At 40.0% G+C, this 27,688-nt stretch overlaps 1 protein-coding gene across 1 annotated transcript in view; it reads left to right on the top strand.

The window, feature by feature from the left end:
* LOC145435467 (NACHT, LRR and PYD domains-containing protein 14-like) overlaps positions 1–27,688 on the top strand; it is a 105,325-nt gene that overhangs the window by 41,807 nt on the left and 35,830 nt on the right. Inside the window, exons 12-14 of the mRNA XM_080312745.1 lie at positions 1,001–1,168; positions 20,567–20,734; positions 24,918–25,085. Coding sequence (XP_080168871.1) covers positions 1,001–1,168; positions 20,567–20,734; positions 24,918–25,085 — 504 coding nt within the window. The remainder of the gene's footprint in view (positions 1–1,000; positions 1,169–20,566; positions 20,735–24,917; positions 25,086–27,688) is intronic.

The following is a 27,688-nucleotide window of genomic DNA, read 5'->3' on the forward strand; positions in this document are numbered from 1 at the left end:
CTGCAACACCAATTGGTTGCGGGTTCGAGTCTGACCCAGGTCCACTCCAGAATTTCCAGCCAAGCGTTACAGATTTATCCACGGCTAGGCTCCTCTTCATTCACCAGATCAGCGGTAGCGGTTTCTTAAAAAAGCCTAAAAGTGGACCGTGCTATGAGTGCTCTCAATATTGCAGGCCCTGAGAATTTTCTGCACAGCGATCAATGTATATTTTTAAAATTAAATGCCTCTTGGCTTTGCATTCAGGGCAGTTTGTTTTACATGCAATCGAAATTTAAATCATTGGTAAAACAGAGTATATATTGCACGACAATAAAAGCTGGTGATTGTGTCTATCATAACATTTGAGATTCTATATAGTTGCTGAGTGACGTAAAGACCGAGTGTCTCATTTCGATCTCCCAAAAGTGTTTATGAATATTGGCTGAGTGCCGTACAAACCCTAATACTGTCGTTATTGACTGATCACTAGTAAATTAGTGATCATAAAAACTACATAAAGGTATGCTTTAAAGCTGCCAAACACAGTAGACCTGACGTCTCCGTGGTTTCAATCGGACAGATTTACTTGCCGATATCCCAATGGCGACAACATTTTGTAAGAGGCAGATATTGCTATCATTCCAGTCAACAGAATTCTACGTCGAAATCGGCCCCACACATTTGTTACGACCGACGACCGAGTTTCCAAATAATGTGAGGTAACTAGCTCGTAGGTAATTTTACAAATTTCTATTGTATTTGAGTGTATACGATCAAATGAAATCTAGAACATTCGATCTAATCGATGCGAGGATCAATTCCCGATTCGGAATCGTATCTTCCGAGCCCTCGATGCCGCCCACCCGCAATTGCAATATTATTTTACTTGAAATGATGGCGAAGTAATCGTAGCACAGTAATGTGATACTGATAGTCTTTTACAGTTTACTGACATAAAATTCGATTTCATTTTCGAAGCCTAATAAAAGTAATGTTATACCATATTTTATCATTTTAGTTGCAAAAGCTCGTTATCGTCGACAATTCAATGAATGAAGATGGATATGAAATACTCGTTCACATTATGAAGCTGTCAGATTGCAAGGAATTGCAACTCCAAGATTGTTGTCTCACCAAGACTAAGTTGCAAGGAGTATTGAACGGATGTCGGGATCAAAATATCCAGGTGCGTCATCATGAATAATCCGTAATATCCAAGAAGACATTTCCCCAACGATTCGAAATTGTTCGTTATCCTACTTCGCCTCAAAAACCATTCAGGATAAAATCCTTCGCCATTTATTCTATCGTTTGCCAATACTCGTCGGAGGTAATTCGACTACCGCAGCGTTTAGTACTTTGCAACACAGAGAACATTGTATATTTTTAAAATTGGTAACGATGCGACAGCGTAGATATCATAAATATAGGAATATTCATGACATAAATTTAGCCGAAAAGGCCGAAAGGGTGATAAAATTCGTTTTAGTGTTTGTTGGTGCGGTTCCATGCACCTGTTGTCATGGATTGGAATTCGTGAATTCTAGAAAAATTGTTGCTGGTAGAAATGCAGCAAATAATTTGCAGGTTTGGTATGGCTTCTTTGATCTATTGTGAGGTAATATGCAGAAAAGGGCTGATGTTGCATTTAGGATTTTGGGCCGAAAATTATGCACACTTTCATACTTTTACGTTGCCTAGAAATTAGGGTGTATAGAGCTATGTCGATTAATAATTGTCAAATTGGGAGGTCAAGAAATAACAGCATGCAACAAAGTCACTGATAGCAATTGGCCTACAGCATGATGCACCATTATGCAAAACTTGCCCTCAGTTTTTGAAGACACCCCTTGATCAACTCTACCGGTGAATGCGATCACATGGGCTGAAAAAGAATTAATGTTTGATAGGAATATGTGAAACTATCAACAATAATGACGAAATTCATTAGTGAATCTGAAAGTTTTTCGCACTTCGCGCGATCATAACCGTTCCCGTAACATGACCAATTGACCACTCGCGATTTCGGTGCCGGTGCGTGTAGTAAGCGAATATGAACTAATAGATAAGTCTGGAGCTCACCGGAAATGGAGATGGATCTCTTAACATCGGTATTTGGCATCCTGATAGTTCATCGCGACTATGCCATGGAATGTGGCCGCAGGCTACATGATTAACCGTAATGCAGCCGTGAATAGGAGAAGGGTTTGCAACCACTGATTCACCCCATGGAAAGGAATTCCAGCTAAGCTTTTCATTCAAGAGAGCTTGATTCTCATGCACTCAAAATTCAAATCATTCAATTTTTTTTCATCCCGGTGTTGAAGCATTTACAATTTGCCAGCGACGTCTAAACTAGTCGACAATATGCAACAGTATTTTAATAATCTGGAATATGTAGGCTATTGTGCTGCATCCGGAAAATTTCGCGAGCCTTATCTTTCATTACGTGTCGCTATATATCTGGCCGCAAAACCATGTATTCCATGAAGCTCATTGTAAAATGACAGCATGTAACGAAGTTTATTTAAGCGCTGTTAACGAAACGACCGGTGGACGGTCATATTATCAGTATATATTATAGGATAATAGCCCACGTTAGAAATCTAACCACCAACGCCGACTGAGTAACGAAAATCAATTTAGTGTTTGATGTTTGACTCAAATGCACTCGGGGGCCAATTTCCAAATTTTTGACTACCCTGCGGAACACGACGTCAATATGGGTATTCAATGTATGTTCAAGTATGTCGTATTTGACGAGGTGAAATTGTACTATTGGCCGGAATAGCAGATTGAGATTCCGCAAATATAGTGAACTTATGATTTACTACTTATTTTACCAATTTACGCGTGGCACCAATGAAAACCACATTCACAAATATTTGACTAAAATTGTCGTTCTACTAGGCAGGGAGTACGCATCATTTGTCGCAATTATGAGAAATAGGCACCATGGCCGAATCTAGGTTTGGGGTCCCATATTGATAAGTGTAGGCCCGGGGTAGGCAAACCCCGGCACGCGTGCCATTTGTGCCACGCGAAATGATTTGTCATGGCATGCCAAATGATTTCACGGAAACGACATACTCATACCATGTTTTTGCAAAAAGTGAAACAGAAGTTTTCAAAACGTGAAATGCTCGTAGGCGATCCAAAATTATTATTATTATTTCACATTTTACAGTGGTGCTTCTCGCCTTTTTCAGGCTATGTGCACCACGACACGAATATTTGTAATGTTCATAAGTCTTTGTCTTTGTGTTAATCTTGGGGACGACTTCTTCATTCTTTCGCACATCCAGAGGTCAGTCTCTCTCGCACCAATGCGTCCCCGTCGAGGTCTTTGCTGCCGACTTCTAGGACGGCTCACTTTCAATCTGGGCTTTTCAATGCACTGCAACTGCAGTGAGATCGGCAATGGATAGCCCAGAGAAACCTCCGACACATAGAGCCTGATGTGTTAATTATGCTGTGGGAACCCCCAATAAATAGATAAATATATATGTTGTATTTATAAAATGTTTTAAGAATCTATGCATAGTGTACAAAAATGAGTCAACCGTATTAGCAGTTGTGAAAGAACATCAACCGAACATCGTTTGAAAACGTTTGGATTCTTTAGTCGAGGAGTGTTATTCACTGTGTAGCCTGCGGGAGTGCAACTACTGAACCGGCATTACGACGCTGGGCATCTTCACGCTATAGAATACATGACCTAGATATAGAGTTTCGGACAATATCCGACCATGCGACTAACAGGCGGTCTATGCGTTGCCAAAGTGATTGGCGGCGATAAAACCTTCAAACAAAATAGCCGCTGCATCATGGACAAAACGTTAGACATTGATATGTCCATTGGCAAGGCGCCGAAGTGACCAGCGCCGAATGGCCAGCGCCCGCACCTGCAGCTTGAGCCGCACGTATATCAAATGAGATCGGCCAAGGAAAATAATAAGCCCCGTGTCCAAATGCGAATCGTGTTCGTCTTTCGGGCGTAGAGTCTGGTGTGCACGCGATTCAATATCTTGAGCAACGCCAATCCTTACCGCTTGACTGCGACCTTTGCCGACAAATATAGTGTCAGACCGACCTTAATGTGACGCCAAACCGATTTGAATGAGACTGTGGGGAGGGGGGAAACATTTTTCATCATCATCAGACCATATCATCGTAGCTACACTGATTGGCCCGTCATTTATGATTTATTGGATACGGTAACCAACATAGTGGACTTGGAAACGATCCAATCAACCACACAAGATCGATCATTGCCCAATGGCGCGACTGAAAATAAATTATGTGAATATCACGTGAGCCTACATATAAGCGATAGGTCGGGTACGGTAGTGTCCAAAATTCAATCCCTTCACGGCCAATCAAGAATTGCTGGCGTGACGAATGGCGTTGCCAGGCGTAGAAAAACGGTTGGTGGTGTTCCTTGCTGCTTGAAACGTTAAATATTAATACATTAAATGTTTGGCACGCAAGCTGGTAAAAAATCGACATTTTTTGACATTTTGGCACGCTGCACATAAAAGGTTGCCGGCACCTAGTATAGGCTATTGGTCATGTCATTGCCCAAGTCAAAATAGAACAGCGTTGGATTTTACTTCACTGGTGTCACAGCGGTGGAGCGTGCCATTGCGGCATTCGCCATCTTTAATCGGCCATAAAGCTACGGATGAAGGGATCAAAGATGCAACTGGCTGCACATTAAGGGGGCAACAGAATGCTAGATGTTGTTATAACAACTTGCGTCGATAGCAAAATACCATGTCACGAGCTTATCGTCTATTACGATCCCCTGTTCACGCGAATAATAATTTTTGCCTCCATGGTTATAAACATGTCACGACACTCCGAGTTACTCGGAGTCGACTCGAATCATTTTCATCTTGTCACCGAGTCATTCCGATTAATTCAGCGTAAGGTCGCCTCCAACTCCAAGTCACAGATTTCAGTCTCGAATCATATGCGGTTCATGTTTCATCATCAAGATTAGGCTATTCTATGTAGGCCTAATAGAAGATCTTCCACCGCATAGTAGCGTTTGAATGTGATGCCATATAGCTAATGTTCTCGTGGATCGCGTGTTCGAGACCCAGGCTTATATCATTCGGGTTACCGCTATCAAAAATACTGCTGGTGTAAATAGAGAAAACAATGACGTTACTGGATTATTGCAAATTAATCGCCTACGAGCAAATTTGCGTGCTTTTTGTGCTATCAAGAAACATCAAGTCGATCCCAAAAAACTCCTAAAACCCAGCCTATACTAACCGAACCCAAGTCAAACTAATCTCCATGCTAATATGCTTTCATCATTTCTGGCCTTATTCACGACACATCGCAGCGTAGATATCTTGACGATTGCGTTCTGCAACAAATTATACCACTGGTCAACAAAATAAAATAAAAATAATTCGGCAGAAAATCTAGGTGCTGTTATAGGGTTTTCAAGGTTGCCGATGACGAATACTACTTTTGTTTTGCCAGATTGACTTGCCCACCAGACTTGAGTCTTTTTTCCGTGTCATTTGCTGTCATCATTCTGGAGTTCGGCTCTCTCTTCGCCTGAGCTTTTCAATACGCTGTATTTACAGCGGATCGGAGTTGAGGAGCCCAGATAGACCACATATAAACATGGCAGAGCCGATACTTGAACCACCAACCATTGGTGTCGTGACTGCAGTGTTTAACCAACTGCGCCACTCGCTTCCACGTGACATGAATATATCCTTATTGTTATGACGCGGTCACATGTTAACGTAGCTTATATAGCGTTACAACTATAGGGTTCGTTCGCATGATTCTAACAATAATGAAGACGTCATAGTTCAGTCGTAACAATGATACATGGTGTTCTCTATTCTAACTCTAATCCTTTTAATGCTGTCTGTTGATCCATGCGTAACCTGAATAATTCCGACTTTCAGCTGCATCGTATTATTCGCACGTTTCCATACCGCTGTTTCACACCTACAGAATAGTCTGCCGTTCACTGTCGCAACAAGAACCACAATTATACACATTTATACATTCATTGCATTTATTACTCTGAAATAAAACTATTCAGAAAAACACGTACAATCGTATCAATAATCACCAGAATAATTCAGGTATTCGTTGGTTGAAAATCCTTGCGCTCTTTTTGTACACTGTAACTGTTTCCCAGTCACGGAAAATTCATCCGGTTCCATGAATTCGATTATCTAAGGCAGTGGTTCTCAACCTTTTTTGACACGCGCCCCCCCCCCCCCCTTGGAGATGGTCAAAAAAATCGCGCCCCCTGACCCCCCTTGCATTTATCGTCATGTCAAAAAGAGCACATCATCTAATACAGAGGTGGGCAACGTTTTTGATAATCATGACTGCATTTAGATTGCTTATGTAGCGTAAGGCCGCATTCCAGGGCATAGCCGCAATGAACGATCTGGACGCAACATTCCTATGGTAAACTGTCCATATCCATCTCCGGTGAACTCCGGACTATTCTACTTTTCACAATGGCCTATTGTATGCGCCGAAATCGCGAGTGGCAATGTTATGAATAATTGCCGGGAGGCGCATATTGTCGCGCGGAGCGCGAAAATTTTTCAGGGCCGCGAACGAATTGTTATTTCTTGCCATTTCCCATTCCGGCTCAGATTAAGAAGGGCGCTACTGCAATAAAATCGAAAAATGAAGTCGTGTTGAATTGCACGGAGGGCGAAGAAAATTTCAAAAATTGCGGAAAATGCGGGAGTGAATTCGTAATTGCAATTTCCATGTCTACGGCCGCCAACACATCCTAATTGATCGAATGAGGCGTCGACGGCCGCTCGAATTCCCTTCTAGGACCGCAGGCTGCCCACCCCTGATCTAATAGTATACATAAGGTATATCTTACGTCTATTTTGAATCTGCATTCCAGTTGTTGAGTCTTTTACATTGCTGACAAATTTCTCCAAACTTGTTTGAAAATAACAATAAAACATTGAACAAGACATCCATTAATTAATTTCAAGGTAGGTCACCCTGAGACTAATCCTGATGCTGGTAGTGAGTACAGAGAGCAAGGCGTCGTTCTGTCCTGCCAGGCTAAATTTGATCAGTTTTGAAAATTAATAAAATTGTGTTGATTTATAGCCTAATCGAGGGCGAAACCGTGCAACCTATGTTGCATCTAAGTCTGCCTTAGGTAGTGCAGTTCACAAGCTACTAACAACAGCTGCCCAGCGCGACAAGCTTTAGGCTACTGTCAAAGCTATGAATCAATGAATGACTTACACGTGGGAATTGCTCTCTATATCTCCAAAGAATATCAAAAATTTGCTCAAATGAAGTTGAAATCAGACTATACTCCGTTGAGCGCGGTTGCTAGAGTTTGTATTTTGCAAGCTTTCCTGAATATGGAATAATTTTCATCTCCATCAATCGTCTTCTCATAATGGATGTGAAACACATGTTCAGACATGTACAATTTATACTGACCTTGTCAATTTCTCGCGCCCCCCCCCCCCCCCCTATACTGACTTCGTCAATTTCTCGCGCCCCCCAGGTTGAGAACCTCTGATCTAAGGTTTTAGTGGTCCGAAACCTAGTGAATCATGAAAATAAGTCTGGTGCCCCCCTATTTTAAGGGTGTAGTAAAAACCCAATGTGTAAGTGGTCGAAGTCCGCCTTCCGGTTAGGAATTCACTATAAGACCACTCGACTGATCAAGGGTATAATTTTTTTTGCTGTTTTCGGGATCAAATCCAGGTTGTTATAACAACCATCGGGTAAAAACTACGGGCTCATAGCATTTGGTTCGAGATCGATGGACACATCTCGAATTCTCCTCTACGATTGCCAATACGGTGAATAAAGTTGTATTCGTTTCGTTTTATTGCTTTGTGTGACCACTTAATCAACTGAGAATGTTGTAGAGACTTGCTCACGTTACATTTAGCGCTGCTATTAAATTCAACATGAATGCGGGTAACAACACTCAGCAGTATCATCCTTTATGATACGATTACGAAATATTCTGACGACATAATTTTGTAGCTCTCAAATACAAGTATATTTAGTTACTCGTTTTTGCCAGAAAGCTGCAAAACACCTTTAATGTACAAATGACATCACTCTCGAAAGTTGATCAGTAGCCTTTAGCGCCTTTGCGATTTAGGCACGCAGTGCGCATCAGGATAAAATACCTAGTCAAAAATATTTTATGTAAAACAACCCGAGCTATCAGTATAAGTATCAATTTATTAATATTTTCATCATTTCAAAACACCACAAAACTTCGATACCATGAAAGGATAGGAAGATGTCAAAACTACTTGGAGTATAGCTAGCGTGACGGGGTTGTTATGAAGGGGAATATAGCAATCCAAAAGTACCCCAAATTCATTTTACATGATTTAAAATAAACCACTGCATTCATGGAATCATGAGTCGGTGGATATTTCGCGATGAGCGCGACTAAAAACGTTGTGATTTAACAGATTTTGTCGAATGTTAGTTTGCAATGAGAAACCAGGAATAATCATATGTCCTTACTACACCATCTGCTGCGAGACCATTTTCTTCAGCGCCTCAACCGCGTCCAGAGCCAAGTGCCCTCTATTTCGCCCCCTGAGCGTTTCCGCCCCTTCAAAATCCAAGTAGCTCCCTGGGAGGCGCTGGAGACAAGGTTAAGAACCACTGATCTAAATCATCACGAACTATATTGGTAAAATTACGTCTCCTCCAGCTTCATAAACTGCTCATCTTCGACAGTACAATGCTCCCGGACGCATAGAAGAGTAGCGTACGACCAGTGTTGCTGATTATAAATTCTGTAGACGGAATTGGGCTCTGAGCTGTCGTAAGAAGTCGTCAGAAACAACATATACAAATGCGCGTGGTCGTGTTCGTGTAGTTTTTGCGCTATCACGAAGCAACTAACGATCCAGATTAAACGTTTAAATTCTAATCTTTTCCAAGTCTATATCATGGTATCATGCTCAATCTTCTAGAATGATAGATACTTTTGTACTCAGCGCTTCTTTGGAAATTGTGTCAATCATCACACCCATCTCTGATCTGAACATATAAAGTGTCATCACCATGTTTTCATCTGCTATCACACTAATCGAATTTTTGAATTGTTTTTATGCTCTAATTTTAATTCCAATCTAATTCATGAATTGTTCTTATGCTCTAATTCTAATCTAATTTATTGTTTTCCTGAAAATGCCTATTTGACCGCGGCATGTTGCAGCGAGTCCATCTCGCAAAGGGATATCCAGAGTCAAGCCGCAATTGCATTACTTACACCGTACAGAAATAGTAGTTGTTGTGCGACGAATAATAGCCATACTGGAACAATTGTGACGCTTATCGCCGAATCATGTTATTTGTGCCATGAAAATGAATGTTGCAATGTTCATTGATCTTTGCCTTTGGAACTCTTTTTGGACTACTTCCAGTCACGTATCTATTCATCATATATCTATCTCGTTTGCATACGACCTCTTCAGTGTCTTTTGCTGACGATTTTCGAAGCTCGAGTTCAATTATTTAAACTGGGCTTTTCGTACGGCACTGCATACGCAGTGAGTTCAGCTACTAACGATTCGATATTAGGGCTATCCAGACATGTTGCTAGGTGAAAGACTATCTCATCCTAAAGATTGGCTTTGGGGACGCCCTATAGCCCTAGTTTTCCAAGCGCCTCGGTGTCGAGTGCACTGTACGTCATGGCAATATCCCTATTCATGCCAGCTGACTCTCCATCGATGGAATGCTGTTGCCTTCGTTGAAGCTATTTCCGCTATAGCGAGGAATAGTGTTGTTGAGGACAGACGAATAGGTTTATTTAATACAACAACAATAATTATTTGAAACTGAAATCAATTTTCGCATTTCAAAATGCTTTATTCGCGTTCTTCCAAATTCATAGATCAGATCGCCAGCCGCAAAATACGACTTCGCGGGCCGCCTATTGATGACCCGGGTATAGTGCAAAACGAGCGAAGCTTGATATACAGACGTTAACCAATCTCTTTGTTATGAGACTCCACTGTGGTTTGATATGAACTGAACTTTTTGCTGTATTTATTTCTCATTCAGAATTTCATTCGATTTCCAAGTAGTTTTTCCGAATTCAGTAGCCAAATTCTAATTGTAAGTATAATCTAATTTGAAAATGACTGTGTTAATCTAATTCTAATTGTGATCTAATTTGAAAAAAATTGTATAGCTCAAATTATAATTCTAATCTAATTCGGAAATGCTAAAAATTTTCTAGTTGTCCTAGTCTGCCGCGTAAGTGGCGTCTTATAAAAGCTTATGAGTGGGCCGTGCTGCAGGTATTGTTTGTTTGTTTTGGGGTATTCATGGTGTTTGTCGACTACGATGGTCATTTACACCAGGCCGACATTCTTTTTATTTTCCGTAACTGCCGACTTATAGCACGGCTCACCTCTAGGCTTTTGTAAGACACCGCTGACGCGGATGAGGTGGCGAGGAGGAGCCTAGGTAAACCTCCAACACTTGGGTATCGAGATTCCCGTGCTGCAGGTCAGCAGCTACGAAATTTAAATGAAGCACATTGGCCTGGTGTAAATGACCATAGTAGTCGACAAACCCCATGAATACCTCAAATCAAACAAACAAGCGACTAGAAAGGGAGCATAGAAATACGTCAACTGATATCGTCGTTAGTGCCACTGATTTAGCGCTCCATAACTGTACTCAACAGGCAAATCATCACAATTTTGCCAATTCCATTGTTCGCGAATAAATTCGTTGCTAGAATATAAACCCTATGATCCGTGATATGATTTAATGTACTATTATGTATATATGATTGATAATAAAGTATTCAAGTGAAAATACGGACATGTGGCAAAACTTTGAAACGAGTTGACAGATGGTCGGGCCCGTGAGAAATTTGAAGATTTTAATCCTACCCGAGTAGCCATTTGAGTTTGACAACCGTTCTCTAAGCTTAATTGCGATGACGAGATAGCATAATGGTATGATCCACGGCTGCAACACCAATTGGTTGCGGGTTCGAGTCTGACCGAGGTCGCCTCCAGAATTCCCAGCCAAGTGTTAGAGGTTTATATAGGGCTAGGCTCCACTTCATTCACCAGATCGGCGCTAGCGATTTCTTAAAAAAGGCTAGAAGTGGATTTTGCTATGAGTGCTCTCAATATTGCAGGCCCTGAGTATTTTTCTGCACAGCGATCAATGTATATTTTTAAAGTTAGATGCCTCTTGGCTCTGCATTCAGAACAAGTCGTTTTACATGCAATCTAAATTCAAATCATTGGTAAAACGGAGTATATATTGCACGACATTAAAAGCTGGCGATTTCGTCTATTATAACATTTGAGATCGACCGAGACCGAGTGTCTCATTTCGATTTCCCAGAAGTGTTTATGAATGCGGGTTGGGCACCGTTTAAACCCTAATACTGCCGTTATCGAGTGATCACATATTAAAATGGCTATCCGGACCACATATTAAAATGCTCCATCTCTAGGGTATTGAAAAAATCGGATACAGGTCCAAAATATGGCCCTACCTTGGCTAGGTAACGTGTCTAGCCGTTTTGAAAAGCTTATTAAATCGGCTGTTCACCGTTGCTATTACAGCGTTAACACGCATGTAGTGTACACGACGAAACCCTTGTTACCCAACTCTCGAAAAGATGTACTTCCTGCCTTTGATGCAAGTAATGTTGTTTACCAATACAAGTACCACTGTGATAGTAGGTATGTAGGATGTACGACCACTCGCAATTTGGGTGCGTGTAGTAAGCGGATAAGAAATAATATAGATAAGTCCGGAGCTCATCGGAAATGGACATGGATCTCTCAATATTGGTAGTTGGCGTCCAGCTAGTTCATCGCGACTAAGCTCTGGGATGCTGCCGTAGGCTACATGATTAATCGATATGCAGCCGTGAATAGTAAAAAGGTTGGCGACCCCTTGGAAATGAATTCCAGCTAAGCTTTTCATTTAAGAGAGCTCGTTTCTCATGCACTTGAAATTAACATCATTCAAACTTTTTTTTATAATGGTGTCGAAGCATATACACTTATACAATCTTCCAGCGATTTCAATACCAATTGACAATATATACCAGTATTTTAATAATCTGTAATATGTATTGTGCTGCATCCGGAATATTTCGCGATCGGTATTTTTCGTTACATGTCGCTACATCTCTAATCGCAAAACCATGTATTCCAAGGCGCCCATTGTAAAATGCCAACATGTAACAAGGTTTTAGTTATCGCTGGTAACGAAACGACCGGCGAACGGTCATATTATCAATATCTATTATAGGATAATAACTCATGGTATAAATCTAGCCGACTGAGTGAAGAAAATCGATTTAGTGTTTGATGCTTGACTCATATGTACTCGGGATCCAATTTCCTAGTTTTTGATCACCCCGCTGGCCACAGCGTCAATATGGGTATGCAATGTATTTTTAAGTATGTCGTATTTGACGAGGTGAAATTGTTCGATTGAAGGTTAACCGAAATAGCAGACTGAGATTCCACAAATATCGTGACATTGTGATTTACTATTTTTTAGCAATTTATGCGTTGCACGAATAAAAACCACATTCATAAATATTTGACTAGAACTGTCATTGTACTTGACAGGGAGTACGCATCATTTGTCAAAATTATGAGAAATAGGCAACATAGCCGAATCTAGTTTTAAGATATCATATTGATAAGTATAGGCTATTGATTATGTCATTGCCCAAGTCAAAATAAAACAGCGTTGGATTTAACTTCACTGGTGTTACAGCGGTGGAGCGTAGCACTACGGTATTCACCCTCTTAAATCGGCGATAAAGATATGGATAAAGGGGTCAAAGATGAAACTGACTACACATTCAGGGTGCAATAGAATGCTCACTGTTGTTATAACAACTTGCGTCGATAGCGAAACACCGTGTCACGAGCTCAATTCCAATCAGTCGAAGCGGAGTTATTGCCGTCGCAAAATTTTGGATTTGAATAAAATAGTATTTACGATTACCAGAGAACCCGTCCCTTGGGGAACCCGTCCCTACCAACTCGGCCCTCGGAGAACCCGGCCCTTGGAGAACCCGGCCCTCGGGAAATTTTGCATATCAAGCACGCGTGGTCTACTTGTTGTCGTATTTACGGTGTTTTTCGACTACTCTGGACCTCGGAGAATGCGGCCCGCGAATAATTTTGTATTAAAAATGCAATAAATGTGAAGCCGGCCCTCGGGAAATATTGTATTCACCGGCAACCCTAATATCCCACCTCCACCAACCCTAATATCCCACCCCCGGCAACCCTAATATCCTAACCCTAACCCTAATATCCTCCCCCAACCCTAATATCCCCCTCCCCCAACCCTAATATCCCCCTCCCCCAACCCTAATATCCCACCTCCGGCAACCCTAATATCCCACCTCCACCAACCATAATATCCCACCCCCGGCAACCCTAATATCCCACCCCCGGCAACCCTAATATCCCACCCCCGGCAACCCTAATATCCCACCCCGGCAACCCTAATATCCCATCCCCGGCAACCCTAATATCCCACCCCCGGCAACCCTAATATCCCACGCATGCCCTGACCTCCTTACAAGACCGACAAATCAGTTGATAATAACATTATTACTTTATTAATTCATAATAATACTTGTGAATACACTTAATTTCTAAATTTCCCGAGGAATATTACTTTTCATTCAGTGTGCATGCCTCTTATTTACTTCGCCTATGCTAAGGTGGGTGTCTGATCTTAATGGCTACTCCAAGTTGTTTCGACACCCTCCTATCTTTTCATTGTATCGCAGTCTTGTGATGTTTTGAAACGATGAAAATATTAATAAACCTGACTGACTGACTTCACCGAGGGCCGGGTTCTCCAAGGGCCGGGTTCTCCGAGGGCCGAGTTGGTAGGGACGGGTTCTCCAAGGGACGGGTTCTCCGGCAACCGTATTTACGGTGACCGATTCTTTAATCATTTATTACAATTGTGCCCACCGTAAATACTATTTTATGCAAATCCAAATTTGTCGACATCAATCACTACGCTACGGCTGGTTTGAATGGAGCCAAATTTGGTGGACATCGTTTCTATCGACAACCTTACAATTTCATGGGTGAACAGAAAATTTTGAATTTTTTTTTAATAATTTTTAAATAATAAATAAAAAAACTTTCTTCTCCTGTAGCAATGCGGCTACTGGTTGGAATTGAACCAAATTTGGTGTGTAGGCTTCAATTCGGTAATCTAACAATTTTATCAAGTAGCCAGTAGAATTTGAAAGAAAAAGTCATTTTTGAACACCCCTACTGTACGGTGTACAGACATTTGCTATTCCCATGCGCATAAGATGAACTATGATTTGATATTAACGGGTGTGAGTATACACCATGGCACAAGAGACCTGAACGTACCTCATACTTATACCGCGGTATAAATCGAGTGCAATATTTTAATCCAAATTTTGCATGCACTTAGGATATATGACCTCGATCTCATTATGACTCAGGTTTTGTTTTCATGTACCACCCTTTTCGGCCCCTTAGGTGCAAATACACATTATTTTCGCTAAAAGTGCACTCGAATAAAATATGCATGTTACGCATAAAACGCGTAGTATATTATGCCCATTAGAAATCGGTGTCTACTCTACCAGTTGTAAACCCAAATGTACGAACGGGCAGTGCATTCATCGATTCGATATCTCTAAAATTCCATTGTGAGTCAACAAACCTGACTAAAATACGAGGTCACTGCAAATTGGTCGATTGTCGCTTCATTGCGAAACATTCATTATTTTCAATGAAACATTCTTTCTTTGACGATATAATCAGTGTTTTTCCAAATCGTAACGACCGTAAAAGCATTTCAGCACTATTACACGCGGCATTTTTCATTTCATCGCCGATATCCACTAATTGCATATTAATATGAAATTCGCTAAAATATTCATTTATGCGAATGAGAATCTAGAGTTAGTGATCATTATGCAAAGGTGAATTGCAAAATATGGTCGGAAGTTTCATCGCCCTTATTCTTGAATAGGCAACACAACTGTGAGAAGTCCATCCGTCTGAAGTATAATTATGCGGTCGTTTTCACAATAAAATATTTTAAATTGATAATAATACAAACATCAAGTCAAGTGTTTAGATGTGCAAATCTGAATTCATTAGCTATGAAAATTCTGTAACCGAAAATATATAAAAAGAAACGATATTTATCATGTTCCCAGCTATATTCGGATGAACTCTCGCAACTTTCGTATCTGATATCTTAAATTGGCTCATTAAACAAACGCTCTGTACGAATTCACATTCATATGACGATAATCAACATATGCGACTCGTAGCTTACATTGTCGTAAACTTGCTTACCTCAACCAGGCCTCTTGTATATAATTTAAATCAAACGAATATCGTTCATACGTTTATAATTGTATATCGTTGATAAGTAGGTGGGTAGGGTATTGAACTATATCAATTTTAAACATTCTGAGGTTTCGTATGTTGTCCTCTATTTTGGCTGATATTTAAAGACTGGCTACATCGCCATACTTGCGTAGTTGAGCAGTTCTGCGTATGCGTGAGCGATACAGCGCCTCTTCATTCCATTACTCCTCGCCACTTAATCCGCGTAAGCCGTGACTTGCGCAAAGTCTAGAAGTGGGCCGTGCTATAAGTCGGCAGTTGACGAATAAATATGAAGAATATTGGCCTGGTGTGAATGGCCGTAGTAGTTGACAAACACCATGAATATCTCAAAACGAACAAACAAACTATTTATTCGTTCGTCGATTCCGAATAAATGGGTACTTCATCTGTATTTAAAACAGTTAGCAAAATGTAATGACTTTGAATCATGTCCAGTACGTTGAAATTTCAACTTGACTTGACTAGTGACTTGACTAGTGACTTGACTCGTGACTTGACTCGTGACTTGACTTGACTTGACTTGACTTGACTTGACTTGACTTGACTTGACTTGACTTGACTTGACTTGACTTGACTTGACTTGACTTGACTTGACTTGACTTGACTTGACTTGACTTGACTTGACTTGACTTGACTTGACTTGACTTGACTTGACTTGACTTGACTTGACTTGACTTGACTTGACTTGACTTGACCCGAGTCACCTTTGAAAATCAAGTGACTTGACTTGACTCGAGTCAAAATGAATTGGCAACAAAACGTTTCCATGAATCTCGACGAAGTCACAAAATCAATGTAAATACAGGCCAATGGCACACAAAGGCAGACAAACGTTTACAGGGGATCCAAATATAAATAAGCAGTGGGACAGTATTGAATGCTTACACATCGGAATTGTATACTATATTGTTCCACATAATTCCATCGTTAATAATTCAACGGTATGAAGTGTATGCTCGAGCAGTATAGCTAACCCGTCGCTTCCACAATTGCATGTCTTAAATTGATATTTATCGAAACTTCAAGTCAAAAATATGGATGTGCGAACCTGAATCTAGTAGCTATGAAATTCTAAATCCGATATTGATCGAATGAACCCTGCAAGATTGATATCTGAAATCGGTTCATCAAACAAACGGTATGTGCGAATTCACAATCGTAATATCGAGAATCAACATCTGTGACTTTTCAGTGTCTTCTGATGGGAGTGCAATTCTTCAAAAAATATCACAAACCATAACGTATTCTTTATTGCAGTCTTACCATAGCGGTACCCTATATAAAAAGATTGATGTGGCAATTATACAATTCATTTTTTATGTCGAAACAATAATACACCGTGTCGACCGGCACTGATATCTTAATGTCTAATATAATGAAAATCGAAACCACTAAGAATAATATTGTTAAAATTTCGTCTCCACCAGCTTCAGAAACTGCCCATCTTCGACAGTACACTACTCCCGGGTTCTTATTATGACGTGGCGGAAATTGCAAAAGCCACCAAATGCGCCGAAGTGTGTGTACCGAACCCAATTCCAACGTCCACGTTTACGGTTTAATCTCTTGTATTCTTACCAACGCACACTCGGGGTCAACATCCAGTTACGACTAAAAAGAGTGGTGGGATAGCGTAGTGGTGTAATCCACTGCTGCAACACCTATGGGTTACTGGTGCGAGTGCGACCAATTTCGACTCTAGAATTCCTAATTAAGTGTTGGAGGTTTAGCTAGGCTCCTCCTCGCCATCTCATACGCGTAACAGACTTGGACAACTAGATAATTCTAGTTGTCTAATTTCACTAAATTAGAGCGAAATAGCAGTAATCGAATTCTAAGCTAATTTATAAAATTTTCTATGCTCCAATTCTAATTCTAATTCTGATTCTAATCTAAATTGAGAAAAGTTCTTATACTCTAATTTTAATTCTAATCTAATTCATTGTTTTCCTGAAAATGCCTATTTGACTGCGGCATGTTGCCGCGAGTCCCTCTCGTACAGGGAAGTCCAGAGCCAAGACGCCATCGCATTACTTGCACCGTACAGAAATAGTAGTTATTGTGCGACGAATAAGAGCCATACTGGCATAGTAGCTTGTTTGTTGGTTTTCTTGAACAATTGCGAGGCTTATTGAATAAGCATGTTATATGCGCCATGATAAGAAATGTTGCAATGTTCATTGATCTTTGCCTTATGAACTCTTTTCGGACTACTTCCAGTCACACACCCATTCATCATTGATATCCATCTCGTTTGCATACGACCTCGTCAGTGTCTTTTACCGACGATTTTCGAAACTCGACTTTAATTGATCAATCTGGGCTTTTCTTACGGCACTGCATACGCAGTGACGTCAGCTACTAACGATTCGATATTCGGGCAAGCCAGACATGTTGCTAGATGAAAGACTATCTCATCCTAAAGATTGGCTGTGGGGACACCCTAGCCCGTTTTCCAAGCGTTTCGGCGTCGCGTGCATTCTACGTCATGGCAATATGCCTATTCATACCAGCTGACTCTCCGTCGATGGAATGCTGATGCCTCCGTTGAAGCTATTTTCGCTATAGCGAGGAATAGTGTTGTTCAGGACAGACGAATAAGTTTATTTAAAACTACAACAATAATAATTTGAAACTGAAATCATTTTCGCATTTCAAAATGCTTTATTCGCGTTCTTCCAAATTAACAGATCAGATCGCCGGCCGCAAAATACAACCTCGCGGGCCGCCTGTTGATGGCCCCTGGTATTGTGCAAAACGAGCAAAGCTTGATATACGGACGTTAACCAATCTCTTTGTTATGAGACTCCATTGTGATTTGATATGAACTGAACTTTTTACTGCATTTATTTCTCATTCAAATTTTCATTCGATTTCCAAGTTTTTCCGAATTCAAATTCTGATGCTAATTATAATCTAATTTCGAAAAATTGTATAGCTCTAATTCTAATTCTAATCTAATTTGGAAAAAGCTGTGTAGATGTAATTCTAATTCTATTATAATCTGGAAAAAAAGCTGTGTAGATTTAATTCTAATTTTAATATAATTTGGAAAATATGCATAGCTCTAATTATAATTCTAATATAATTTGGAAAAAGCTGTGTAGATCTAATTCTAATTCTAATCTAATTTGGAAAAAGCTGTGTAGATTTAATTCTAATTTCAATCTAATTTGGAAAAATTGTATAGCTCTAATTATAATTATAATCTAATTTGGAAAAAGCTGTGTATATCTAATTCTAATTCTAATCTAATTTGGAAATAACTGTGTTGATCTAATTCTAATTCTATTCTAATCTGAAAAAAAGCTGTGTAGCTTTATTTCTAATTTGAATCTAATTTGAAAAAATTGTATAGCTCAAATTATAATTATAATCTAATTTGGAAAAAGCTGTGTAGATCTAATTCTAATTCTAATCTAATTTGAAAATAACTGTGTTGATCTAATTCTAATTCTATTCTAATCTGAAAAAAAGCTGTTTAGCATTATTTCTAATTTGAATCTAATTTGGAAAAATTGTATAGATCTAATTCTAATTCTAATCTAATTTGGAAAAAGCTGTGTAGATCTAATTCTAATTCTAATCTAATTTGGAAATAACTGTATAGCTCTAATTCTAATTCTAATATAATTTGTAAAAGCTTAAAAATTCTTAGTTGTCCAAGTAAGCGGTGTCATATAAAAGCATGAGTGGGCCTTGCAGCAAGTCAGCAGCTACGGATTTTAAATGAAGCACATTGGCCCGGTGTAAATGACCATAGTATTCGACAAATCCCAAGATTACCTCAAAACAAACAAACAAGCGACTAAAAAGGGAGCATAAAAATACGCCAACTTCTATCGTCGTTACTGCCACTGATTTAGCGATCCATAACTGTACTCAACAGGCAAATCATCGCATTTTTGCCAATTTCATTGTTCGCGAATAAAGTCGTTGCTAGAATATAAACCCTATGATCCGTGATATGTTCTAATGTACTATTATGTATGTATATAATGATAGATAATAAAGTATTCAAGTGAAAATACGGACATGTGACAAAATCTTGAAATGAGTTGACTGATGGTCCGGCCTGTGAGAGATTTGAAGGTTTGAATCCGACTCGCGTCGCCTTTTCAGATGCACAATCCTGCTCTAAGCTGAATCGCCATGACGAGATAGCATAATGGTATGATCCACGGCTGTAACACCAATTGGTTGCGGGTTCGATGCTGACCGAGGTCGACTCCCGAATTCCCAGCCAAGTGTTACAGATTTATCTAGGGCTATGCTCCTATTTATTCACCAGATCAGCGGTAGTGGTTTCTTAAAAAAGCCTAGAAGTGGATCGTGCTATGAGTGCTCTCAATTTCGCAGGCCCTGAGTATCTTCTGCACAGCGATCAGTGTATATTTTTATAATTGAATGCCTCTTGGCTTTGCATTCAGGACAGTTTGTTTTACATGCAATCGAAATTTGAATCATTGGTAAAACAGAGTATATATTGCACGACATTAATATTGCACACATTGTCTATTATAATATTTGAGATTCTATATAGTTGCTGAGTGACGTAAAGACCGAGTGAGTGTCTCACTTCGATTTCCCAAAAGTGTTTATGAATACTGGCTGAGTGCCGTAGAAACCCTATAGTACTGTCTTTATTGAGTGATCATTAGTAAATTAGTAATCATAAAAACTGCATAACGGTATGCTTTAAAGTTGCCAAACACAGTAGACCAGCCGTCTCCGTGGATTCAATCGGACAGATTTACTTGCCGACATCCTGATGGCGACCACTTTTTGAAGGAGGAATAGATTGCTATTATTCCAGTTAACAGAATTCAACGTCGAAATCAGCCAACACATATTTTACTCAGAGGACCGAGTTTCCAAATAATGTCAGCCAAATAGCTCATAGGTAATTTTACAAATTTCTGTTGTGTTTGAGTGTATGCGATCAAATGAAATCTAGACTATTCTACTCGACTCGAAGATCAATTCTCGTTTCGAAATCGTATCTTCCGAGCCCTCGATTTCGCCCAGTCACAGTTGCAAGATTATGGTATTTTAAAGTCTACTGACAGTAATTTCGATTTCATTTTCGAAGCATAATAAAAGTCATTTTATCCGATATTTGATCATTTTAGTTGCAACAGCTCGGAATCGTCGACAACTCAATGAAAGAAGATGGATATGAAATACTCGTTCACATTCTGAAGCTGTCAGATTGCAAGGAATTGGTGCTCGAAAATTGTTGTCTCACCAAGACTAAGTTGCAAGGAGTGTTGAACGGATGTCGGGATCAAAATATCCAGGTGCGTCACCATGAACAATCCGTAATATCCAAGAAGACATGTCATCTTACGATTCGAAATTGTTCGTCATCCTACTTCGCCTCAAATCCAGACATGGGGTAATCGCGATTAGTAATCGTAATCGATTACGACGATTACAGCATTTTGAAGTAATCGTAATCGCAATCGATTACATTCGGAAAAAATCCGAAGTAATCGTAATCGTAATCGACTACTTCCCATATCTAATCGATTTGTTTGTGAAAGAACGATTACTTTTTGTTTATACAAGGACTATGACATAAACTGAATATTCGTGAACAGGAATGAGATAATATACCACGTTAGCGTTAGCACAAACGTCTGTTTTCAAACGCCACTGACTCATTATTACGTCAGAAGTATTAGCTCCGCTCGTCATTGCGTAACAAGTATCCACACATAGTAAACAGACATGCGATGGACATTGTAGTGTGATTGTATGAACAGTGAACACCTCCCGTGGTGTATATCAGGTTATCAATACACTACAGAAGCCGCTACCTCGCAGCAGGATATTGATCACCACTCTGCCTGTAGTTTCAAATAGTAACTTATGTATTAATGTTTGGTTGTGCTTAGTTAAACGCAGTTTACCATTGCTGCTTGGCGAGCAGGAGGCCTACGTACGCACGTGCACCTGACGAAGATTCGGAATTTTGTACTCGTCGAATAAGACATTGCAGTTTCCACAACGAAGCATTACAAACAAACAGCTGCTGATATATCTCATAACCGAGCCAAGCTTAGCCGTTTCTCGTAACAGCAGCTCGCTGTATATGTATTAAGTTGAAGGCAGAATTTTTATGTTAACCATATCTTATTCTCATATAACTACTTGAAACGGGCGTCAATCGTTATTTCACAGTTCGTTACTTAGCATTTGGACCTGCCGCCATAACCATCCGCTTATATAGCCTGACATGTTAGCGTGGGTTGTAGCTAGAATCAGCAATTCAGCCAAAACAGCAATTCCCCTGTCCAACCGTTGGTCAATTTTCAAAAGTGAATATTTCGTCAATAATATTGGTAATTGCGTTATATTACTATTCATTTATAACCTCTCTGAGCCCCGAGTGTCAGATTTACCTGTAAAGCTGGGGCACGTAATTCATATTCATAGCATCTGGTATGTTGTTGTAATTACTGTATGTTGTTAATTCGCGACCTCCAGTCCGTTGTATAATCACAAGATATTGTACTCGCCAAAACGTAGCAGACTAAAAGAATATCTTTTGTGAGACGCACACACAAATTGTCATGGCTTTATTCTTTTGTGGATGCGCCGGGTGACATTTGCATTGCGGGCCCAGATTGGAAAGACAGGAGTTATTAGTCCCGCCCACTCAGCGCGGCTATTGACAATGGACGAATACCCTAAGTTTCGGCCAAGGTATTTCTTTGGTATCACATCCCGTGGAGTTGCGTGTTGGCCGAAACTGCATATGTGTTTTGGTGTGTTGTAGGATCGTGGCGCGGTAATGACCGGCTACGAAATGCCTGTTCCCTTAAAATATAGCCTATGTATGTTTTTTCTTGAGGGGAAGGAGGTATGCATTTCAAACCCAGCTATCTACTGGAGCAGGGGTCATCAACTGTTTTGAAACAAAAAACTACTTCTTGTGTAGTGTGTACTGATTATTGCGACGACCGACGGGTTACCTCGTACTCCCATCGTTTATCCATGTTCAGTTGGATTTCTTCACTTAGAGTAAGACAATCAGAGCACTGGGCCGGGTTTCCGCCCCTTATCAAGAAAAAAAAAACGCTCACTCGCAGGGACTCACACCAGCTCCTCCAAGCTCAGTTGCGTTGCTGCAGTGCGCGCAGAAGCGCCGATCTCCGCGTCTAGACTCGGGAAAATTAACTATATAGATTCCCGTTGAGCCGCCGCGTGGGCGAACACAAGCAATGCCCCGAGCGACTGCGTTCGTATGTTCCTTGGCGTCGGCCGACCCATGTTCAACTGCTGCTCATATGAAACGAGCTTCAACTATCAAATCTCTCATTTGGATATTTGCTACAGCGCAGGGGTGGCCATACGAACGGGGTGGGGGGGGGGGGGGCTTGGCGAGACTTACCGGGGGCCCCCTATAAGAATCTCTCCGTAACTTATGGGGGGCTTCGCCCCCCAGACCCCTCTTTCGCATCTGTTATTATTATCTATCTATCAAGGTTTGGCCAGGTGCTGGATTCGGCCATGTCTATTTTTTCATGTGTGCAAAGATACACGACATTAAAACTAAGTAATTCTACCGTATGCAGAGACGTGATGATTATCGGGATATGGTACTTTTCTAACAAATGCAAGATTTGATGATGATTGACACATCTATACGGAATCCTATTCTTGCCTTACACGGATTTCCATGTTTATTCGTTATTATCCTTGAAAAAAGCGCATAACTCAAATAGGGGAGCCCTTCGGCCAGCCCCCCTGGCGACCGCCCACCTTGCCCACCCCAAAAGCCACCACTACTACAGCGACGGCGGGCGACTCATTTGGTCCGCGTTGGTGACCCCTGTACTAGAGATATTTGAATCGCAAAGCTCGAAAAACATTTACAAGAATTAATTAAATTCTCGAAAATGCTCTATAATATATGTTGGTTTACGAAATACTTTTGAGTCCCCTTCGAGCACGCACCCACTCTATTAAGGAATTTTGGGCGCGGCATGTAAAGACCTGGCAATAAGGCAAATCGTTGGATGCGATAAATCATCCACTATAAAGTTGGGCAATTGATATATTATGACGTAATAAGCAAATGACGCATGATGAAGAAAGTTGATATCTCATTAAGCCTTTTCATCGCAGTCCTTGTATTGTCTTCCCATATATCATTTAAGATTATAGTCCTAAGCTAAACAAATGTAATCGTGAGTAATCGTGATTACTTTTTCAATGTAATCGTAATCGTAATCGACTACTTCCTGATTTTGCTGTAATCGTAATCGTAATCGTAATCGCGTGCTTCCGAAGTAATCGTAATCGCAATCGATTACATTCATAAAGTAATCACCCCATGTCTGCTCAAATCCATGCAGCACAAAATCGTTCATCATTTATTCTATCGTTTACCAATACTCGGCGGAGGTAATTCGAATACCGCAGGGGTTTAGTATTTTGCAACACAGATTACTTTGGACATTTTTAAAATTGTTGACGACGCGACAGCGTAGATATCATCAATATAGGAATATTCATGACATAAATCTAGCCGAAAAGGCCGAAAGAGTGATTTATCTAGGGCTAGGCTCCTCTTCATGCACCAGATCGGTGGGAGCGGTTTCTTAGAAAAAGCCTAGAAGTGGACCGTGCTATGAGTGCTCTCAATATTGCAGGCCCTGAGCATTTTCTGCACATCGATCAATATATATTTTTAAAATTAAATGGCTCTTGGCTTTGCATTCAGGACATTTGTTTTACATGAAATCGAAGTTTGAATCATTGGTAACTCAGAGTATATATTGCACGACATTAAAAGCTGGTGATTTTGTCTATTATAACATTTGAGATTCTATATAGTTTCTGAGTGACGTAAAAACCGAGTGAGTGTTTGACTTCGATTTCCCAAAAGTGTTTATGAATACTGGCTGAGTGCCGTACAAACCCTAATACTGTCGTTATTGAGTGATCACTAGTAAATTAGTAATCCTAAAACCACATATAGATATGCTTTAAAGCTGCCAAACACAGCAGACCTGCCGTCTCCTTGGATTCAATCGGACAGATTACATGCCGATATCCTAATGGCGACAACATTTTGTAAGAGGCAAAGATTGCTATCATTCCAGTCAACAGAATTCTACGTCGAAATCGGCCCCACACATTTGTTACTCAGAAGACCGAGTTTTTAAATTTTGCCAGGCAACTAGCTCATAGGTCATTTTACAAACTTCTCTTGTGTTAGAGTGTATTCGATCTAATGAAATCTGGAACATTCTACTCGACTCGAGGATCAATTCTCGATTCGGAATCGTATCTTCGGAGCCTCGATGTCGCCAACCCACCATTGAAATATTATTTTACTTGAAATGATGGCGGAGCTATCGTAGCAGAGTAATGTGATATTAATAGTATTTTACAGTTTAATGACAGCAATTTCAATTTCATTTTCGAAGTCTAATGAAAGTAATGTTATACGATATTTTATCATTTTAGTTGCAAAAGCTCGTTATCACCGACAATTCAATGAATGAAGATGGATATGAAATACTCGTTCACATTCTGAAGCTGACAAATTGCAAGAGATTGGTGCTCCGAAATTGTTGTCTCACCACGACTAAATTGCAAGGAGTATTGGACGGATGTCGGGATCAAAATATCCAGGTGCGTCATCATGGTCAATTCGTGATATCCATGAAGACATGTCGTCCAACGATTCGAAATTGTTTGTCATCGTACCTCGCCTCAGAAACCATATAGCATAAAATCATTCACCTGTTAATCTACCGTTTACCAATACTCGTTAGACGCAATTGGAATACCACAGGCAATTAGTACTTTGCAACACAGATTACTTTGGATATGTTTAAAATTGTTAACGACGCGACAGCGTAGATATTATCAATATATGAATATTCATGACAGTAATCTAGCCGACGAGGCCGAAAGAGTGATAAAAATAGTTTTAGTGTTTGATGATGCGGTACCATGCACCTGTTGTCAAGGCGTCGAATTTTGGAATCCTAGAATGATTGTTGCTGGTGTTAATGCTGAAAATAATTTGCAGGTTTGTTATGGCATCCCTGATCTACTGTAAGGTAGTCGCCAGAAAAGGAACAATGTTAAATTTAGGATTTGGGCCGAAAATTAGGCACACTTTCGTACTTTTACGCTTAGGTTTCAGGTAAATCAAATATATAAAATTTCCTTTATTGTTTTGACAATTGATATGGGTACACCTACGTCCATCGCGATAATAGAACATGGTACAGAAGTCATGGTCAAGTTTCAAAACAAATATAGCCTTTAGCGGGGCTATATCGTTATACCTATGTTATATATATGTTTATATATATGTGTGCGTAAAGTTTTGGATGTATCCTTCCAATTCATATTCCATAATGCACGCAATCAAACTTTAACTATCATTTAGGCCTACACCTTATTTCAGGGGCGGGCAACATACGGCCCGCGAAGGGATTTTGTCCGGCCCGCCGAGAGTTTTTATTCCGAAAGTGAAATTTTATTGTGAATGTATTGACAACTTTTCTGCGTCACAGAATGAATCGAAGTTTGCGAACCTGAAAAAGATGGACATTAAACTATACTTGCTCGGTTCGGGTCTACTTACATCTTCTACCATCGAACCAGTGTTGGGATGACTCGAGTCACCTTTTTCGTATGACTTGACTTGACTCGAGTCACCTTGGAAAATGACTTGACTTGACTTGACGCTTCTGAAATGTAGATTGATTTATGACTCGAAGCAAAATTTACGAGTCAAGTTAGAGTCATCAAGTAATTTTATGTTGACTAAGTCTCTGTAACTTGTACAAGTTCGCCAAACCATCATTGTTATATCACAAATATATTGATTGCAAACGCAGTGATCGGAGCTTATACAACAGCTTACATTGTCGTAAACTTGCTTACCTCAACCAGCCCTCTTGTATATAATTTAAATCAAACGAATATCGTTCATACGTTTATAATTGTATATCGTTGATAAGTAGGTGGGTAGGGTATTGAACTATATCAATTTTAAACATTCTGAGGTTTCGTATGTTGTCCTCTATTTTGGCTGATATTTAAAGACTGGCTACATCGCCATACTTGCGTAGTTGAGCAGTTCTGCGTATGCGTGAGCGATACAGCGCCTCTTCATTCCATTACTCCTCGCCACTTAATCCGCGTAAGCCGTGACTTGCGCAAAGTCTAGAAGTGGGCCGTGCTATAAGTCGGCAGTTGACGAATAAATATGAAGAATATTGGCCTGGTGTGAATGGCCGTAGTAGCTGACAAACACCATGAATATCTCAAAACAAACAAACAAACTATTTATTCGTTCGTCGATTCCGAATAAATGGGTACTTCATCTGTATTTAAAACAGTTAGCAAAATGTAATGACTTTGAATCATGTCCAGTACGTTGAAATTTCAACTTGACTTGACTCGTGACTTGACTTGACTTGACTTGTCTTGACTTGACTTGACTTGACCCGAGTCACCTTTGAAAATCAAGTGACTTGACTTGACTCGAGTCAAAATGAATTGGCAACAAAACGTTTCCATGAATCTCGACGAAGTCACAAAATCAATGTAAATACAGGCCAATGGCACACAAAGGCAGACAAAAGTTTACAGGGGATCCAAATATAAATAAGCAGTGGGACAGTATTGAATGCTTACACATCGGAATTGTATACTATATTGTTCCACATAATTCCATCGTTAATAATTCAACGGTATGAAGTGTATGCTCGAGCAGTATAGCTAACCCGTCGCTTCCACAATTGCATGTCTTAAATTGATATTTATCCAAACTTCAAGTCAAAAATATGGATGTGCGAACCTGAATCTAGTAGCTATGAAATTCTAAATCCGATATTGATCGAATGAACCCTGCAAGATTGATATCTGAAATCGGTTCATCAAACAAACGGTATGTGCGAATTCACAATCGTAATATCGAGAATCAACATCTGTGACTTTTCAGTGTCTTCTGATGGGAGTGCAATTCTTCAAAAAATATCACAAACCATAACGTATTCTTTATTGCAGTCTTGCCATAGCGGTACCCTATATAAAAAGATTGATGTGGCAATTATACAATTCATTTTTTATGTCGAAACAATAATACTACGTGTCGACCGGCACTGATATCTTAATGTCTAATATAATGAAAATCGAAACCACTAAGAATAATATTGTTAAAATTTCGTCTCCACCAGCTTCAGAAACTGCCCATCTTCGACAGTACACTACTC

Source organism: Botryllus schlosseri, chromosome 3, assembly GCF_051294905.1.
Source record: "Botryllus schlosseri isolate E-star chromosome 3, Bs_hap1, whole genome shotgun sequence".
NCBI lineage: Eukaryota > Metazoa > Chordata > Ascidiacea > Stolidobranchia > Styelidae > Botryllus > Botryllus schlosseri.